This window comes from Gossypium hirsutum, chromosome D10 (assembly GCF_007990345.1).
Source record: "Gossypium hirsutum isolate 1008001.06 chromosome D10, Gossypium_hirsutum_v2.1, whole genome shotgun sequence".
Classification (NCBI taxonomy): Eukaryota; Viridiplantae; Streptophyta; class Magnoliopsida; order Malvales; family Malvaceae; genus Gossypium; species Gossypium hirsutum.
This window is the reverse complement of record NC_053446.1, coordinates 64,882,270-64,903,466: the sequence shown is the minus strand read 5'-3', so window position 1 is coordinate 64,903,466 and position 21,197 is coordinate 64,882,270. Positions and strand designations below refer to the sequence as shown.

The window sequence follows — 21,197 nt, the reverse complement described above, 5'->3', positions numbered from 1 at the left end:
TTCCGAACTTTTACTTAAAATCTTCCGTGAAATTATATATTAAATTAAAAAATAAAAAGAAACGAATAGTAAAATAATAAAGAAAGGAATAATTTATTTTAATAAGGAACAAATAAAAATTAAAAAAATAATATGATAACTTAAATTGACCTAATGAACAAAATTAATAAATCTTGTAACTCAAAAACCAAAAATCCTAAATTTGCCTAACAAATAAAATCAATAAATTTTGACCCTAAAAGAAATAAAATCTTATGAACATGCAGGTGCATTAAAATCTCTTATGATTACAAATGCGATTGAATGAGCAGAGATGCTAATGGGTTTCAAACCATCCACAAGCTTCGGCTTCAACTCTGGTATCTCCAACGAGTCTGAAAGTTCCAATGGTGTTCCGTTTAGCAATACAATACTGCTTAAGATGTTCCCATCTTTTGGAGTCAAATGATACTCTTCTCGCTTTTTATGTCCTTTAAATTCAAAATTTGGACTCCCACCATTTAAATTTAGATCATGGAAAAGATCAATTTCAAATGAGGTATTCTTCGATAAGTTGATGAAAACAAAAGAAACCCCGGGCTGCAACCAAACAAAAATTTAGGAAATAAAAAATTAAAATTAAAATTAATTGAGTCAACCAAAATAATAATAATTACCTCCTTTTTGGCACAATGAGAGTATACACGTAAATATGGAGAACCCTTATGCGTGACGGAAAGAACTTTACTCCCCATAACTCTATGCCACAAAAGTGCACTGCAAAAGATATTTTAACAAATGAAATTAAAACAAATGAATTTAACAATAAATACGGTGGAAAATATATGAAATATACCCATAATAATCTGGATTGGGAACAAATGTGGTAGTGTTAAGAAGAGCATAATTGCCCCCGGTCAAAGCTTGTCTGCAATAAACTTTGTGGTTATAAACTGATGTCATTCCCAATTGGTCCAAGTACCTGTTGGAGTCATAAGTTAATCATTAGATTTTAATAGGGCCTTAAAAATAATCAACTAATAAAATATTTGAAAAACACTTACCAAAAGCCAAATGCAAATGTATACGACACTAATTGGCCACCACTGTTATAAGCTCCACCCGATTCACTAACCCATGCACCAGACCACGGTGCAAATTTGACAATAGCATTTGAAACATCTTTAAATGTCTGAGCAATTTGGGTCAAGAAAAATGGATCTTGGACACGACGAACCACATCTGGGTTATTACCTACATTAATCATCAATAATGTTAAACAAATCATGAAACAACAATAAATAATAATAAAAATATTTTAATTGATATATAGATAGATACCGGGTCCGAGATTATAAATATGATGTGTAACTCCATCAATAACGTCATGTCCTGAAGCATCCAAAAAAGTATCGAACCATTTCTTGTCATAGAAACCTCCCGGGCCTAAAATCTTAGGTTGTGTTTTTGGATTTGGATACATCTCTTTTACAAGATTTTTAAGTGTTGCCATATCTTTTGCATATTGTTTAGCTTCAATCCTAGCACTAACTCCTACTCCACACAATTCATTTCCTAAAAAAAATGAAAAGAAAATCGAATATGATGAGAGTCAATCATATATAAACTAATCTAAAAACATAAAAATATTGATACCAATCAAATACCTAATTCATAAGAGTCAATTGTATATCCTTTGGAAATTGTATAACTCATGAGATCCCGAGCATTATGTGAATACCAATCACCAACCCAAAGAGTCTTTTCAGTTTCGGACTCTTTTCTTCCGATAAGAGCATTTAAACCAAATGTAACTTTAGCTCTACAACATAAAAATAACATGAGTAGCTCACATCATAATTACTATTTTAAAATAACATAGTAGTCATAAATTTATACCGAGTTTGATTGAAAAACTCATTGAGTTCATCCCATCTCTTCATGTCAAGACATCCAATGGAGAAACCGAATAAGAAGCCCTTGTCTTGTTTTTGGAATGGTTGGCAATTCTCAATATTATTTCGAACGTTGTACACCACTTGATCTTGTAACGAACCTCCAACTCTAATTCTCAAAGGATGAAATGCTGAAACCATAATTTATTCACCAACATTATTTAGCATATTAGAAGCTGCTCATATCAGTAAAAAAAAAAAACTAGTAAACAAAACATTCATTAGAATAACTCCAATACTCACCTTTTACAGCCTTTTCAAGAATCTTGTTCTTCAAATCCTACAAATGGAATATATAATACAAAACAATAAACATCTAAGTAAGTAAATAGTCTTTAATCAATATATTCTAAAAAAATTAAAATTACCAAATTAAAAAGTCCAGCTTGACCCCACGGGCATTGATCATAATCACACTTGTTTGTAGGCCACCAATCAAGGGTAACACATCGGTTTGAGCAATGGGAGTTGCTCCTTCAACCACAACTTCAACTTTTTCGGCCTTTGAGACCAAAAGACATGACAAAAACACAACAAAAAACGTAATACTTTTGAAATTCATCATTGGAAAAATAAACAAACAAAACTTGAATAAATTGATATGATAAAATACGAATGAATCAACTGACTATTTATAGATCAATAATACACTTGGAAATTAACTCAAATAGGTTAAAGTTAAGATTAAATTGAAACAATTAAAAGATTTATTTATATTATAACTCTCGAAAGCAATAAATAATATCAATAATTTGATTAGGATGAAAGTATCTTTCATTATTTTAACTAAAATTATCGTAAGGTTTGTATTTTATTTTAATTAAAATTGTCCAAACATGATAGAGTTTTAGTTGGGTTTTTCTTTTATCATAGAGTTTTAGTTGGATTTTATAGATGAGAAAAAAGTTAAAATTGATTAGGGAGATTGGTAAGTCAAATAAGAATAAAAGAATAAAAAAAAGTTAACCATGAGTTTCGAATCCACGTCCGCATGTTAAAATTCATGCCCGCTCTACTGACTGAGCCAAACCAACTATGATTTGCCTTGATTTAAAAAACATGCGTAATGTTTTTAATTGATTCTTTTCTACTCTTTCTTATTTTTTAACAAGAAAGATCTCCATCCATAAATCCATATACTTTGGAAGAAGTTTGTACAGTTTAGGAAAGAGTTTTAATTGATGGATGAAAAAAAAGAATCTACTTCAATTGATATGCCCTTAGACACAATTATACATAATATAGAAAGCACACTTGGACAGGGTGAACAATCAAGTAGAGCAGCGGGTGTTGTTGCAAAACTGATTGTAAAGGAGAGAAAATCGGCCACATTAAAATTACCATATGAGGATGTCCATTTGACATCCAAAAATTGCTCAGAAACAGTTGGACTTGTGTAGTGTTGAGTTGGGACCAAGACCAAGACAACAAAAGTTCTCCTGGTGAATAGGCATGTGCTTCCTTTGTTGAAGTAAGGACTAATGGTCTGATTCGAGATTTCTTAAGAACTGACTTAATGAAACCTCATATTTTTTTTATCAGAAAAATAAATGATCCATGGGTTAATGATTGGTTTCTGATAATAGTTGAGATCGTACCAATAAAAATCTGTTTGGTTCTTATGCAAGAATTTAACAATCATTTAGCCAAAATCTCGAAACTATTCATACGCTCTTGGACAGAAATAAGGAATCTCAATCTTTGATAATTTTGTCATCATTTTATTATTTTTACATGGGCTCTTTCAACGATGTAAAATATCATGATGTGATAAAACGATCAATTAAAAAATATCCTCTAATTCTAATTAAAAATTTATTGGGTCCTTTAGAAATAACTCCAAAATTGAGTATTATTATTCATCATTTTACCAACTCATAATCAGACTTCAATAAACAAATATTTGAGCTTGACAATTTAAAACAGACTTTTAAAATACTTAACTATTATTTAATAGCTGAAAATGAGAAAAATTATAATTTCAATCTATGCTGTAACATCTCTTTTGAATGTAATAAAATTAAATTGGTAATTTCCCATTGTCATTATCATCATAATTATTGTGAAAGAAACTACATAATTCCAACTACTGAATATGTTGGAGGAAACAAATTTGGGCTGCTTCAATTCAACCCCATTACAACTATTATTTACATGAATTAAAGATCACTCTCATACTCTACCAATTTGTAACATCTCCAACTTCATCTGATAATGTTGGTTATTATTAATTAACTAGATTTTGTCCTTAAATTTAAAGAATTAATGGCAAGTAAATAAATATTTAATAATATTATATAATTATTATTTAAGTGTTTTTATCTTTTACGTTAATAAATTTAATATTACATAAAAATGTGATATTACACGTAAGTTGAAGGTGGTAATTTTTCTCCTTCCCAATACGTGATGGGTGGCTATTTTCAAGGTGATCTTTTCTGATTAATTGGGACTTGTTTTTGTTGGGTAGAGAGTTGTGAACTGTTACTTTGTCAAAGTATTCTCGTTGCCTATGTTTACACTCGATTTTAGGCATTATTTGTGAGTGAATTGAACTGTTACTTTGCCTGGTTTTTCATAATATTTGAAAATGTTCCAACATAAATTGCATACATGATTTGGATTGACTGAGTCCTTAAAATTTTGATGGTCGTCTCGTAAAGACTTGTTCATAAAAAAAATCTTGAAGAGAAGTATTGTCGACATCTATTTGATGAAACCTTGAAGGAATGCTGCCCTGGAGATAGTTAAAATCTAAACCAACTTTTGTTAATGCCGATAAATTTCGGAATAGTCCCGGAGAAAAAATTAATTTGACCGGTAAATTTCTGATGCAAATAATACCTCCAAATTGACGAGATTACCAATCCCATCTGGGATTCTTCCCATTATTTCGTAAAAGGGTGTTGGAAAAATTGCTGATACCCCTTCAAAATTATTGTCACTAATAAATAGAAATTCTAATTATTTTGTTATCTTGGCTTTGAACTTGAGTAAAGCTTGTTTACAGTGGCATTTCCTCTAACTACAGGGTCTGCTAAACCAAGCAAGTTAAGACAGTGGGAGTTGAAGCATGAGAGAAGAATTATAACTACAACGTAAACAAAGAAAAAAGAGCTGGAAAGTTTCGAATGCCTTTTCAATAACTCCATCAACCTGAATCAATTTCTATACGTATTTCAAAGTGTTCTGTTGATCAACAAGAAACAAAGTGCAGTATAAGTAGTTCCTCGACATTTTATAAATAGAAGCTTCTATTAATAAATCATGTAGAGACATTTTATAAGTCTCCCTTCAATCCAATAGAAAGGAAGTCTTTATCATTTAATATGGATACAAAAACAAAGAGTCTTAAATTTCAGTGATTTCTGACCACACTTAGATGTAAAATCAAGTATAATATTCCATGTCAAACATTTGAATACATTCTTCCAAATCCGAGTAACATAAATAAAATCAAAGCATATTGGCATTATCTCAAATTCTTATTTGATGAGGATCCAATAGTTTAAGAAGCACAGAGAAAAACAAAGCATTAATACAAAGTACACTGAGAAATTATTGGTGGAAAGCTATAAATATTGCATATTTATTCTCTTTTCTCAAAGCATAGTGCTTTTAGGCGAAATGTGGAGACCTGCTAATACCCAATAGAATGTGAACAAAAGATAAAATCCAACACTTTGACTGACCCAAGCCTCTCAACTTCATCCATTCGACACCTTAGATACCTGCCTGTTGAAAATAGAGTAATCTGTTTTACTTCTTCATATCATCTTAGCATAACACTTAACTCCAAAAGTAGTGGAAATATAACTTAAGTTATGGAATGATTCAATATTTTACTAAGATAAGAAGTTATCTTACCTTTCGACCAAGCAATTTATTTAAGTTCGAACCTCACGAGGTAATCTAGTTGAATGAAGTTTGTCTTTAACAGAACAAAGCTTGGTAGCAACATCACTCATGTCAATCCGCTCATTGGGTGATTCAGCAGAACAAGCGAGCCCTATTTCGAATAGTGAATTCAAGCACTGAAGATACCAATCATTTCCAAAGTTGTTTACATTGGGAGTTCCTCGTCTCACTCTTTCTTGAACAAGATTAGGATCTGTAATCTCGATTATTCGTTCAGGCAGTGCTGCCTTAACAAAGTTGTGGAGACTTAAACCTTCTCTGAACCTTTCATCGATTGGCCTTTTTCCTGTAAACATCTCAAGCAGTAGGATGCCATAGCTATACACGTCACCTTTTGTTGACAACTCGCTTCCCATGCCATATTCTACAATTACTTTATCAAAATTACATATAGAAATAATTGCAGAGAGCATGAAAAATTGATATTAAACTATGTGATTTGCTTTTAAATTATGGAAGAAAATACTAAAGTGAACATACCTGGAGGAGCATAACCAATAGTTCCTCTTAATCCAAGGGAGCTTGATTTATTAGCAGAATAATTCAGTCTGTCCGTAGAAAGGATTTTTGCTAAGCCGAAGTCACTTATATGACTAACCATTTCCTCATTAAGTAGAATATTGCTTGGCTTGAGGTCACAATGAATGATTGGTTCTTCACAATGATGGTGCAGATATTGGAGTGCATGAGCGACATCTATGGCCACACTTACTCTTTGGAAGAAGTTTAGGTTTCTCGCCGTCTCTGGTCCATTCATGCCAATAAGTGGATGCAACCAGTCTTCCAAGCTTCCATTTTCCATGAACTCATAAACCAAGGCTTTAAAATCATTGCCTTGGTAATCGACTCCTGAAATAGCTGTTAGTACCTTGACAAGATTTCGATGTCGAATGTTCTTCAAGGCCTCGCATTCAGCCAGGAAACTCCTAGAAGCTCCACGATTCAGAAGATTAAGCACCTTTACTGCAATAACTGCTCCACTAGCTTCAAGAACTCCTTTGTATACAGAACCAAAGCTTCCTGAACCAACCAAATTCTGCGTGGAGAATCCATCCGTAGCCCTTACGATGCTTTGGTATGATAGTTGTAAAACTGAATTTTCTACGCTAGTTGCTGTTGCCTGTTTCTCTTTCTTCTTTCCAATCCACAAAATGAGGAGACAAGTAAAAGCCAGAGTCACTCCTAAAGTCACAACAATAATTGCAACTTTTAATCTAAGAGAATTGCTTGACGATGTTTTCAAGTTACATCTTAACATGTGTAATTCGGGGATGCCTCCACAGAGCTTACTGTTTCCCTCAACAAATGTTGCACTGGCATTCTTAAAGATTCCTCCACTTGGTATCACTCCTTCAAAATTATTGAAAGAGAGATTTAAGTACCTTAAAGCCCCAAATCTGACAAGAAATTCTGGAATCTCACCTGAAAGATTATTGTTGGATACGTCTAATGCCTCAAGTCCTCTCAGTGAACTCAAAGATGAAGGAATGGGTCCTTCAAAAAGATTTCCATCCAAATACAGTTTCTCTAGACTTACACAACTACCAAGGGTTTTTGGAAGCAAACCGGATAACCTATTTTGAGAAACATAGAGTTGACCTAGATTTTTCAAATTTTCTACTGCAACAGGAAGCTCACCAGTCAAATGGTTTGACGATAAGTCCAGAATTACGGACATGGATGAGACCCCAAGTAATTGAGGGGGTATAGGTCCACTAAGATTATTATAAGAAACAGTCAGTTCAAGCAAACTCTGGCATTTGCCTATACTTGGAGGAATGTTGCCCTGGAGATTGTTAAAATCTAAACCAACTATTGTTAACGCCGATAAATTTCCAATAGAATGGGGAATAGTCCCGGAGAGAAAATTAATATGAGCGAAAAATTTGTTTAGCTTTTGAAGCCTCCCAATCTCAAATGGTATGGGACCAAACATTTGGTTTTCTGATGCAAATAATACTTCCAAATTGACGAGATTACCAATCCCATCTGGGATTCTTCCCATTATTTTGTTCTCGTCTATTTCTAACCGTAAAAGGGTGTTGGAAAAATTGCTGACGCATTTAGGAAATACCCCTCCAAAATTATTGTCACTAATAATTAGAAATTCTAATTTGGTATTATTGACTAAAGTGCAGAGAAAGTTCAAGTCACCTTCTCTCCCATGTCCCAAACCATTAACGGCAAGTTGAAGCGTAGATAGTTTATCCAACTTCTCCAAGGAAGGCACCTTTCCACTAAGTCTATTATCATTAAATTGAAGTACGTCTAGATTTGAGGCATTGGTTATTGAAATCGGGATTTGTCCGGAGACTTTATTTCCCCTTACAGAAAAGAACTCAACATATGGCATAGTGATCGCTAAGTCAGTATAAAGAGTACATTGAATCTTATTTTCACCAATATCAAAGAACCTAATATTGGAAAGATTGAACATTGCAACAGGAAGCGTACCAGAAATTGCATTTGCTGCCGCCAAAAAAATTGAAAGATTTGTTAGCCGTCCAAGAGTTTCAGGTATAATCCCTTCTAATGCATTATATGTCAAGGCAAGTTCCTCCAAGGATGACAAATTACCCAATGAAGGTGGGATACTCCCTCTCAAACTGTTGTTGTAAAACTCAAGACTTTCAAGTTTGACAAGAAACCCAGAAAAGCAGGTATTTCTCCTGTTAGCCGGTTGCCTGCCATACGAACTATTGTGAGCTTAGAGCAAGAAGATAAATTGGAAGGAATTTCACCACTTATGGAGTTGTTGGTCAGATATAATGTTTCCAGTCTCCTTAAACCACCAATCGATTGAGGAATCTGGTTATAGAAGCTGTTGTTCAAAAGATTCAACACCCTAAGGAAGCTCATATTTCCAATGTGTGGTGATAAAGATCCCGAGAGTTTGAGGGACTGTAGTTCCAATTTGGTGACTCTCTGATGCTTGCGACCGCATGTAACGCCATGCCATTGACAGAAGTGAATGGAACTATTCCAGGACTCCATGACTCTAAGCTGATCATCAGTTATCTTGGCTTTGAACTGGAGTAATGCTTGTTGATCAGTGTCATTTCCTCTAACTACAAGGCCTGTTGGAGTTTTTGAGAAAACTTGCTGTAAAAAGAAAACAAGGAAAAAAGAGCAGCATGCTTCAAAATGCTTTTTTGATAGCTCCATCAACTTGAATCGTGATGAGATTGATTTGTTTTGAGAGTGCTTGGTTCATCAACAAGAACTAGCATGCAATATAAGTAGGCTTCAAACTCTGGTATCTCCTGTCAATTGGTTCATGTTTTCCAGCTTTGAAAATCACATCACATGCCTACGGTTTTCTTGGGAATTTGAGCTAAATGCTTCCTTAAGGAATCTGTTGTCGATTTTTTTCCCACAACTAAGTCAAAATTGATGTCCTAAATGCTTGACAACTGGCATGAAATTTTAATACTATGATTGCTGTTGGCGTTAAGAACCAAGTGCAAGCAAGTTCAGCTCTGACTTGAGCAACAAGGCTCGAAACTTGCTGAAGAAACAAAACAGAATTCAAAACAGAAATTGAAAGTGAAAACAAAGAAAAATAGAGTATTGGATGATGAAACTTAAATGAATTTCATTAAAAATGAACAATGGCTTAAAGCCAATACAAATACCAGACATGAATTTATGTGAATCGAATTTGTATTATGTTATCATCAAGTAAAAATGAATTTATTTATTACATTCGAAATAAAATTTATAAAATATCAAAATTATTTGAATTTGTTTTAGCTTGATCGACTGATATGATAGAATCTGAAAATATCCGAATTAAAAAAATCCTAACCTGAAATGGCTCGAGTTTGAGAATATCTAAGCCCGAACTAATTTGAATCCAAATACAGCCTGATTTGAGGCCGCTGGAATCCTCCCGTTTTCCACCTCATCATTTATGTTTTATTATTTCTTTTAACACATCTAAATTTTTTATGAATTTCAAATATAAAAATAAATTTAAATATATAAAAAAATATTTTTATTTCCCTTTTCATAAGCGTAATAAAATAAAATAGAATGGCTGCCCCAGTTCTTGTATTGGGAGAAGACATTGCAAATGGTTTTTAGTAATGAATTTCAAAGTTTGCAACTTGGGAAATTATTTGGGAGTGACTGGCAACATGCGGATTCGGAGGCTCTGCGCCGAAAGGAGCTGTCTTTCATCAGCATTATTTAATTAGTATTAGAATAATAATTAATATGATTATTGCTATTGTTATTATTTGGTGTTTTATTATTCTTATAATTATATTGCAATTATTATAGCATTCCTTTATTTATTATTTATTATCATTGTACCATACACTATGCTTAAATATATTTCTCTCTACTTTCACTATTTCTATTTCTGTTTTACTGTTTGGGGTCGGAAAATTTTTATTTTAAAACATTATGCTCCACATTTTTTCCAAATGCTTGACAATAACATCAATCGTATTTTTTTTTCCAGATTTCGCTGGAATTTCTTAAACAAAATGTTAAAATCATATTAGAAGCTGCTCATATCAGTAAAAAAAAAAAAACTAGTAAACAAAACATTCATTAGAATAACTCCAATACTCACCTTTTACAGCCTTTTCAAGAATCTTGTTCTTCAAATCCTACAAATGGAATATATAATACAAAACAATAAACATCTAAGTAAACAAATAGTCTTGAATCAATATATACTAAAGAAATAAAATAAAATTACCAAATTAAAAAGTCCAGCTTGACCCCACGGACATTGATCATAATCACACTTGTTTGTAGGCCACCAATCAAGGGTAACACAAATAAAATCTTCATCGGTTTGAGCTATGGAAGTTGCTCCTTCAACCACAACTTCAACCTTTTCTGCCTTTGAGACCAAAAGACAGGACAAAAACACAACAAAAAACGTAATACTTTTGAAATTCATCATTGGAAAAATAAACAAACAAAACTTGAATAAATTGATATGATAAAATACGAATGAATCAATTGACTATTTATAGATCAATAATACACTTAGAAGTGAACTCAAATTGGTTAGAGTCATGATTAAATTGAAACAATTAAAAGAATTGTTTGTATTATAACTCTCAAAAGCAATAAGTAATATCAATAATTTGATTAGGATGAAAGTATTTTTGATTATTTTAACTAAAATTATCGTAAGGCTTGTATTTTATTTTAATTAAAATTGTCCAAATATAATAGAGTTTTAGTTGTGTTTTTCTTTTATCATAGAGTTTCAGTTGGATTTTATAGATGAGAAAAAGTTAAAATTGATTAGGGAAAGTACCGAAGGTTAGGGAGATTGATAAGTCAAATAAGAATAAATAAAAAATAAAAACACGTTGCGTCAGCGAAAACTCCAGTTCCTCCTGCATCCTTTGTAGTTTTCGTATTGGTTGAAATCTATTATCTGTCTTAATCCCTGTACTTGACGAAAATGTTGACGAAAATTACTATTGGTATTAATAATTAGACTAAGATTTTAACTTTTTAACTTTTTCTTAATATATTATTTAGTATCCGAGTTTGACACTTTTTTTACTGTGGTACTATGTTATTTTTTATTCAATTTTGTATTTGTATTTAACAAAAGTTATATATTTTAGTATTCGTAGGTAACAAGATTAACTGCTAGTTTTTAATTTGACCACCCATATATATGTGATAGCCTTCTCCATTGAAGACTGGTGGTACAGCAGTGGAGAAGCTTGATGAAGCCATTGATTTTGAAGTTAAGTTGTAACAGGTCCACTGAGATTACAGCTCTAGATACCAATTGTTGGTGTTAAGAACAAGTGCAAGCAAATTCAGCTTATGGGTTGAGCAACAAGGCTCGATGCTTGATGAGAAAACAACAGAATTTGAGACAAAAGAAAAACAAAGAAAATGGAGAATTTGTTGGAAGGGAAACTAATTGAATTCATTTAAAAATAAATAATGGCTTACATAAACCAAGCACTAAGTTGTCAAAATCAGTGTGTGGTCACTTAATCAACACCTACTACCATTAATACATTGAAACTTGAAAACAAAGCTTGTACACTTAAACAAAGCTAAGTTAACAGCTCAATCACTATCAAATTACATCAAACATTAACCTAACATAGTTCAAAATGAACTTGAATACATTTCATCAAACTATGGTTACAAAATGAATAAAAGAACAGCAGCTGCACTTGCTTCAGCAGCTTCTGCATGACTCAGTCTGCATAGCCTGCTTCTTGACTGCTCCTGGTGTTACATGTTGACCAAACTTCAACAATATAATTTAATATGGATACAAAAACAAAGAGTCTTAAATTTCAGTGATTACTGACTACACTTGATGTAAAATCAAATATACAAACATTTGAATACATTCTTCCAAATTCGAGTAACATAAATAAAATCAAAGCATATTGGCGTTATCTCAAATTCTTATTTGATGAGGATCCAATAGTTTAAGAAGCAAAGAGAAAAACAAAGCATTAATACAAAATACACTGAGAAATTATCAGTGGAAAGCTATAAATATTGCATATTTATTCTCTTTTCTCAAAGCATAGTGCTTTTAGGCGAAATGTGGAGACCTGCTAATACCCAATAGAATGTGAACAAAAGATAAAATCCTACACTTTGACTGACCCAAGCCTCTCAACTTCATCCATACGACACCTTATATACCTGCATGTGGAAAACAGGGTAATCTGTTTTACTTCTTCATATCATCTAAACATAACACTCATCTCCAAATGTAGTGGAAATATGCCTTAAGTAATGGAATGATTCAATATTTTGCTAAGATAAGAAGTTATCTCACCTTTCGACTAAGCAATTTATTTAAGTTGGAACCTCATGACGTAATCGAGTTGGATGAAACTTGTCTCTAATGGAACAAAGTTTGATAACAACATCACTCATGTCAATCCGCTCATTGGGTGATTCAGCAGAACAAGTGAGTCCTATTTCGAATAGTGAATTCAAGCACCGAAGATGTCTATCATTTCTTGAGTTTTTTACACCGGGAGTTCCTCGTGCGACTCTTTCTTCAACAAGAATAGGATCTGTAACCTCGACTATTCGTTCTGGCAGTGCTGCCTTAACAAAGTTGCGAAGACTTAAACCTTCTCTAAACCTTTCATCGGTCGGCCTTTTTCCTGTAAACATCTCAAGCAGTAGGATGCCATAGCTATACACATCACCTTTTGTTGACAACCCGCTTCCCATGCCATATTCTACAATTAGTTCATCAAAATTACATATAGTAATAATTGCAGAGAGCATGAAAAATTGATATTAAACTATGTGATTTGCTTTTAAATTATGGAAGAAAATACTAAAGTGAACATACCTGGAGGAGCATAACCAATAGTTCCTCTTAATCCAAGGGAGCTTGATTTATTAGCAGAATAATTCAGTCTGTCCGTAGAAAGGATTTTTGCTAAGCCGAAGTCACTTATATGACTAACCATTTCCTCATTAAGTAGAATATTGCTTGGCTTGAGGTCACAATGAATGATTGGTTCTTCACAATGATGGTGCAGATATTGGAGTGCATGAGCGACATCTATGGCCACACTTACTCTTTGGAAGAAGTTTAGGTTTCTCGTCGTCTCTGGTCCATTCATGCCAATAAGTGGATGCAACCAGTCTTCCAAGCTTCCATTTTCCATGAACTCATAAACCAAGGCTTTAAAATCATTGCCTTGGTAATCGACTCCTGAAATAGCTGTTAGTACCTTGACAAGATTTCGATGTCGAATGTTCTTCAAGGCCTCGCATTCAGCCAGGAAACTCCTAGAAGCTCCACGATTCAGAAGATTAAGCACCTTTACTGCAATAACTGCTCCACTAGCTTCAAGAACTCCTTTGTATACAGAACCAAAGCTTCCTGAACCAACCAAATTCTGCGTGGAGAATCCATCCGTAGCCCTTACGATGCTTTGGTATGATAGTTGTAAAACTGAATTTTCTACGCTAGTTGCTGTTGCCTGTTTCTCTTTCTTCTTTCCAATCCACAAAATGAGGAGACAAGTAAAAGCCAGAGTCACTCCTAAAGTCACAACAATAATTGCAACTTTTAATCTAAGAGAATTGCTTGACGATGTTTTCAAGTTACATCTTAACATGTGTAATTCGGGGATGCCTCCACAGAGCTTACTGTTTCCCTCAACAAATGTTGCACTGGCATTCTTAAAGATTCCTCCACTTGGTATCACTCCTTCAAAATTATTGAAAGAGAGATTTAAGTACCTTAAAGTCCCAAATCTGACAAGAAATTCTGGAATCCCACCTGAAGATTATTGTTGGATACGTCTAATGCCTCAAGTCCTCTCAGTGAACTCAAAGATGAAGGAATGGGTCCTTCAAAAAGATTTCCATCCAAATACAGTTTCTCTAGACTTACACAACTACCAAGGGTTTTTGGAAGCAAACCGGATAACCTATTTTGAGAAACATAGAGTTGACCTAGATTTTTCAAATTTTCTACTGCAACAGGAAGCTCACCAGTCAAATGGTTTGACGATAAGTCCAGAATTATGGACATGGATGAGACCCCAAGTAATTGAGGGGGTATAGGTCCACTAAGATTATTATAAGAAACAGTCAGTTCAAGCAAACTCTGGCATTTGCCTATACTTGGAGGAATGTTGCCCTGGAGATTGTTAAAATCTAAACCAACTATTGTTAACGCCGATAAATTTCCAATAGAATGGGGAATAGTCCCGGAGAGAATATTAATATGAGCGAAAAATTTGTTTAGCTTTTGAAGCCTCCCAATCTCAAATGGTATGGGACCAAACATTTGGTTTTCTGATGCAAATAATACTTCCAAATTGACGAGATTACCAATCCCATCTGGGATTCTTCCCATTATTTTGTTCTCGTCTATTTCTATCCGTAAAAGGGTGTTGGAAAAATTGCTGACGCATTTAGGAAATACCCCTCTATTAGAATATACCCCATACCTTGCCCATACCTTTCCCATACCTACCCATACTTTGGAAAGGTCAAAGTTATGGGCACCAAATATTTATTTAGTGTTGGGCATGGGATAATAGCAATTTTTGGTCCCTAAGTGAATAGGGACTTTGCAAGGTGGCCCTTGAATCTCAACTATAAATAGGCCAACCATTGCTCATTCTCATCATCCCACATTTGCCATTCTCTACTTAAGGCATTGTTCTCTCTCCCTATTTGTAAAGTTTCACTTGTATTTTTGGAGTGAAATATATTTGGTAGTGCCCGAGGACGTAGGCAAGATTTGCCGAACCTCGTTAAAATTCTGGTGTTCTTTACTATTTATTGTTCATATTTTGTGAGTGTGATTGTAGTGATTTATTGTGCTATTAAATTACGATAGAGGGATATTCTGGCTAGGAAAGACTTGGTACTTAAGTGATCCTCGTGATTCACCTCTCTTTCCTGGGAATTGAACTTAGTGTGATTTTTTTAGTACAATAATTTTACTCTTTCACACGCTTCCGCGCAACAATTGGTATCAGAGCAAGGTTCGTACTTGGGGAATACGACCGTTTACGGCACTATTCACGTATACGGCACTATTTACGTATACAGTATTATTCACGTATACGGCACTATTCACGTATACAGTACTGTTCACGTATACAGTAGTTGGGATTGAGGAGAAAAATGGCAGCAGCATCGTCATCAGCAAGGACTACTGTGACAAATGCAAAATTTGAAGTAGAGAAATTTGACGGTACCAATAATTTTGGTATGTGGCAGTGTGAGATCCTGGATGTCTTATGTCAGCAAGAGCTGGATATAGCCCTTGAAGAAAAACCTGACAATATGGATGGCAAGGAGTGGGCCAAGATCAATAGACAGGCGTGTGGTACAATCCGCCTATGTTTGGCCAAAGAGCAGAAGTACTCTGTCATGAGGGAGGCATCAGCGAAGAAGTTATGGGATACACTGGAAGAAAAGTTTCTAACGAAAAGTCTTGAAAATAGGCTTTATATGAAAAAGAAACTTTATCGATTCACGTATGCACCCGGTATGTCGATGAATGACCATGTGAACTCATTCAATAAAATTTTAGCAGACTTGCTAAATTTGGATGAGAAATTTGAAGATGAAGACAAGGCATTATTGTTGTTGAATTCCCTTCCTGATGAATATGATCATCTTACCACCACATTGCTTCATGGGAAGGACACGATCACATTTGATGCAGTTTGTAGTGCGTTGTATAGATCTGAGACTCGGAAGAAAGATAAAAGAGATCACAGAGATACAACTGCAGAAGTCTTAACAGTAAGAGGTCGTTCACACAGCAGCAAACCTGGTAGAAGGGGTAAGTCCAAAGGGAGACCCGCCAAAGATGAATGTGCCTTTTGTCGTGAGAAAGGGCATTGGAAAAAGAATTGTCCTAAATTACAAAAGGGCAAGTCTATTTCTAATGCATGTGTAGCGGAGCATGATGAGGAGTCAGACTTTAGCTTGGTTGGCATGGCAATGGCATGTCAAACGGATGAGTGGATATTGGATTCGGGATGTACTTACCATATGTGTCCTAATAAGGACTGGTTTTCTAGTCTTGAAGAACTAGAAGGTGGAGTTGTTTTTATGGGCAATGATAGTGCCTGTAAGACAATGGGTGTAGGTACAATCAAATTGAAGAACCATGACGGCTCAATCCAAGTTCTGACAGATGTTCGCTATGTACCCAGCTTGAAGAAAAATCTCATCTCATTAGGGGCCCTAGAATCTAAAGGGTTCACAATCACTTTGAGAGATGGATTACTAAAGGTAGTAGCTGGGGTATTGACGGTGATGAAAGGCACTAGAAGAAATAACTTGTACTATTTAAATGAAAGTACAGTTATTGGATCAACATCAACAGCTTCTGCGAAAGATGCAGATTCAGAGGCTACCAGGTTATGGCATAGGCGATTGGGACATGCTGGTGAAAAAGCTTTGCAGACTTTGGCGAAGCAAGGCTTGTTGAAAGGTGCAAATTCTTGCAAATTGGAATTCTGTGAACATTGTGTTCTGGGCAAGCAGACGAGGGTAAAATTTGGTTCAGCAATTCACAATACGAAAGGAATTCTGGACTACGTTCACAGTGATGTGTGGGGACCTACCAAAGTGGCTTCTTTGGGAGGTATGCACTATTTTGTCACTTTTCTTGATGATTATTCAAGAAAAGTATGGGTGTATCTAATGAAAAGAAAAAGTGAAGTTTTGGATGCATTTCTGAAGTGGAAGAAGATGGTGGAGACTCAGACTGGTCGAAAGGTCAAACGACTTCGATCAGATAATGGTACTGAGTACAAAAACGATCCATTTCTACAAGTATGCCAAGATGAGGGCATTGTGCGACACTTCACTGTTCGAGATACACCACAGCAGAATGGGGTGGCAGAACGCATGAATCGGACTATACTGGAGAAAGTTCGATGTATGTTGTCCAATGCTGGATTGGGCAAGGAATTTTGGGCTGAGGCAGTTACATATGCGTGCCATCTAATTAACCGATTGCCATCAGCTGCAATAAATGGAAAAACTCCTATGGAGATGTGGACTGGTAAACCTGCTACTGATTATGATTCTTTACATGTTTTTGGTTCCACTGCATATTATCATGTAAAAAAATCTAAGTTAGACCCAAGAGCAAAGAAAGCATTATTCATGGGTATAACTGGTGGTGTAAAAGGATACCGTCTCTGGTGTCCTGATACAAGGAAGATTGTTTTCAGTAGAGATGTAACTTTTGATGAATCAACCATGATGAAGAACGAGGATTCACAAAAGGATGACAAAACCAGTAGTACTTTGCAGCAGGTGGAGTTTGAAAAGGTTAATGATGATCCAGCTAATATTGAAAGAACAAATGATGAAGAAGTTTCGACCCAAGAACTTCTACAGCAACAAGATTCAATTGCATATAGGAGGCCAAGAAGAGAGATTCGTAAGCCTGCTCGCTTTGACGATATGGTGGCCTATGCACTTCCAATTGCAGATGATGATGTTCCTTCCACTTACACAGAAGCAATAAGTAACTCTGATGGTGTAAAGTGGAAGCAAGCTATGAATGAAGAAATGCAGTCTCTTCATAAAAATAGGACTTGGGAGTTGGTGAGACTGCCCAAGGGAAAGAAGGCAATTGGATGCAAATGGGTATATGCAAAGAAGGAAGGATTTCCTGGTAAAAATGAAATTCGATACAAGGCTAGATTGGTAGCAAAGGGTTACGCTCAGAAAGAAGGAATAGACTACAATGAAGTGTTTTCTCCAGTTGTGAAGCATTCGTCTATTCGAATTTTGCTAGCCTTGGTTGCGCAATACGATCTTGAACTAGTTCAGCTTGATGTGAAGACAGCATTTTTACACGGTGATTTGGAAGAGGAAATCTATATGACTCAGCCTGATGGATTCAATGTTGCTGGAAAAGAAAATTGGGTTTGCAAACTAACAAAGTCGCTTTATGGATTGAAGCAATCTCCGAGGCAGTGGTACAAGCGATTTGATCAGTTCATGAAAGGGCAAAGGTACACAAGAAGTAAATTTGATCATTGCGTGTATTTTCAAAAGCTACAAGAAGGAACTTTCATATACTTGCTCTTATATGTTGATGATATGCTAATAGCATCTAAGAGCAAAGTTGAGATTGAAAGATTGAAGACTCAACTCAATCTCGAGTTTGAGATGAAAGATCTAGGAGAAGCTAAAAAGATTCTCGGCATGGAAATATGTAGAGATAGAGCTCATGGCAGAGTTAGCTTGTCTCAGAAGCAGTATTTGAAGAAAGTACTACAGCAGTTTGGCATGAACGAGCAGACCAAACCTGTAAGTACCCCGTTGGCTTCTCATTTCAAGCTTTCTGCACAACTATCTCCTTCGACGAATACGGAACAAGAATACATGTTGCAAGTTCCGTATTCTAATGCAGTGGGTAGCTTGATGTATGCAATGGTGTGTACAAGACCCGACATTTCACAGGCAGTTAGTATAGTGAGCAGGTATATGCATAATCCTGGAAAAGGACATTGGCAAGCTGTGAAATGGATTCTACGGTATATTCAGAAGACCGTGGATGTTGGATTACTGTTCAAGCAGGATAATACACTTGGTAAAGGTGTTATTGGGTACGTTGATTCTGACTATGCCGGTGATTTGGACAAGCGAAGATCAACCACCGGTTATGTGTTTACACTTGCTGGAGGACCAATAAGTTGGAAGTCTACACTACAGTCTACAGTTGCATTGTCAACCACAGAAGCCGAGTACATGGCTGTAACAGAGGCTGTAAAGGAGGCTGTTTGGTTACAAGGTATGGCTAAAACCTTGGGGTTGGTTCAGGAGCATATTAACGTGTATTGTGATAGTCAAAGTGCTATTCATTTAGCAAAGAATCAAGTCTATCATGCACGTACAAAACATATCGACGACGATTCCATTTTGTGCGGGAAATTATTGAAGAGGGGAAAATTTGTCTTCAGAAGATCAAGACTGCAGATAATCCCGCAGATATGATGACCAAGGTGGTAACAACAACCAAGTTCGAACATTGTTTGAACTTGATTAATATCCTGCAAGTTTAACAGTTGAAGAAGGCACTATCAAGTATTGTTGTCAAAAGCAGAAAGAATTGTGTGAAGATAAGATTATCCTAATCAAATCATCAAGGTGGAGATTATTAGAATATACCCCATACCTTGCCCATACCTTTCCCATACCTACCCATACTTTGGAAAGGTCAAAGTTATGGGCACCAAATATTTATTTAGTGTTGGGCATGGGATAATAGCAATTTTTGGTCCCTAAGTGAATAGGGACTTTGCAAGGTGGCCCTTGAATCTCAACTATAAATAGGCCAACCATTGCTCATTCTCATCATCCCACATTTGCCATTCTCTACTTAAGGCATTGTTCTCTCTCCCTATTTGTAAAGTTTCACTTGTATTTTTGGAGTGAAATATATTTGGTAGTGCCCGAGGACGTAGGCAAGATTTGCCGAACCTCGTTAAAATTCTGGTGTTCTTTACTATTTATTGTTCATATTTTGTGAGTGTGATTGTAGTGATTTATTGTGCTATTAAATTACAATAGAGGGATATTCTGGCTAGGAAAGACTTGGTACTTAAGTGATCCTCGTGATTCACCTCTCTTTCCTGGGAATTGAACTTAGTGTGATTTTTTAGTACAATAATTTTACTCTTTCACACGCTTCCGCACAACACCCTCCAAAATTATTGTCACTAATAATTAGAAATTCTAATTTGGTATTATTGACTAAAGTGCAGAGAAAGTTCAAGTCACCTTCTCTCCCATGTCCCAAACCGTTAACGGCAAGTTGAAGCGTAGATAGTTTATCCAACTTCTCCAAGGAAGGCACCTTTCCACTAAGTCTATTATCATTAAATTGAAGTACGTCTAGATTTGAGGCATTGGTTATTGAAATCGGGATTTGTCCGGAGATTTTATTTCCCCTTACAGAAAAGAACTCAACATATGGCATAGTGATCGCTAAGTCAGTATAAAGAGTACATTGAATCTTATTTTCACCAATATCAAAGAACCTAATATTGGAAAGATTGAACATTGCAACAGGAAGCGTACCAGAAATTGCATTTGCTGCCGCCAAAAAAATTGAAAGATTTGTTAGCCGTCCAAGAGTTTCAGGTATAATCCCATCTAATGCATTATATGTCAAGGCAAGTTCCTCCAAGGATGACAAATTACCCAATGAAGGTGGGATACTCCCTCTCAAACTGTTGTTGTAAAAACTCAAGACTTTCAAGTTTGACAAGAAACCCAGAAAAGCAGGTATTTCTCCTGTTAGCCGGTTGCCTGCCATACGAACTATTGTGAGCTTAGAGCAAGAAGATAAATTGGAAGGAATTTCACCACTTATGGAGTTGTTGGCCAGATATAATGTTTCCAGTCTCCTTAAACCACCAATCGATTGAGGAATCTGGTTATAGAAGCTGTTGTTCAAAAGATTCAACACCCTAAGGAAGCTCATATTTCCAATGTGTGGTGATAAAGATCCCGAGAGTTTGAGGGACTGTAGTTCCAATTTGGTGACTCTCTGATGCTTGCGACCGCATGTAACGCCATGCCATTGACAGAAGTGAATGGAACTATTCCAGGACTCCATGACTCTAAGCTGATCATCAGTTATCTTGGCTTTGAACTGGAGTAATGCTTGTTGATCAGTGTCATTTCCTCTAACTACAAGGCCTGTTGGAGTTTTTGAGAAAACTTGCTGTAAAAAGAAAACAAGGAAAAAAGAGCAGCATGCTTCAAAATGCTTTTTTGATAGCTCCATCAACTTGAATCGTGATGAGATTGATTTGTTTTGAGAGTGCTTGGTTCATCAACAAGAACTAGCATGCA

General features: G+C 35.4%; 3 protein-coding genes across 3 annotated transcripts; all 3 read right to left on the bottom strand.

Moving 5' to 3' along the window:
• Nucleotides 1–151: 151 nt before the first annotated feature.
• LOC107940350 (heparanase-like protein 2) lies at nucleotides 152–10,811 on the bottom strand. The gene is made up of 9 exons (XM_041103631.1): nucleotides 10,564–10,811; nucleotides 10,435–10,471; nucleotides 1,879–2,065; nucleotides 1,647–1,801; nucleotides 1,321–1,554; nucleotides 1,044–1,233; nucleotides 836–961; nucleotides 657–756; nucleotides 152–579 (listed from the first exon to the last, which is right to left on the bottom strand). Exons 1-9 carry the CDS (start codon nucleotides 10,771–10,773, stop codon nucleotides 253–255), a joined length of 1,566 nt encoding a protein of 521 aa, XP_040959565.1. The 5' UTR covers nucleotides 10,774–10,811; the 3' UTR covers nucleotides 152–252.
• A 936-nt stretch (nucleotides 10,812–11,747) lies between these two features.
• Nucleotides 11,748–14,351, bottom strand: LOC121222586 (probable LRR receptor-like serine/threonine-protein kinase At3g47570). The gene is made up of 3 exons (XM_041103630.1): nucleotides 13,180–14,351; nucleotides 12,649–13,063; nucleotides 11,748–12,512 (listed from the first exon to the last, which is right to left on the bottom strand). The coding sequence occupies exons 1-2, from the start codon at nucleotides 13,955–13,957 to the stop codon at nucleotides 12,669–12,671; spliced, it is 1,173 nt and encodes a 390-aa protein (XP_040959564.1). The 5' UTR covers nucleotides 13,958–14,351; the 3' UTR covers nucleotides 11,748–12,512; nucleotides 12,649–12,668.
• Nucleotides 14,083–21,129, bottom strand: LOC121222129 (probable LRR receptor-like serine/threonine-protein kinase At3g47570). The gene is made up of 2 exons (XM_041102055.1): nucleotides 20,118–21,129; nucleotides 14,083–14,723 (listed from the first exon to the last, which is right to left on the bottom strand). Exons 1-2 carry the CDS (start codon nucleotides 21,127–21,129, stop codon nucleotides 14,083–14,085), a joined length of 1,653 nt encoding a protein of 550 aa, XP_040957989.1.
• Between the last annotated feature and the right edge of the window lie 68 nt (nucleotides 21,130–21,197).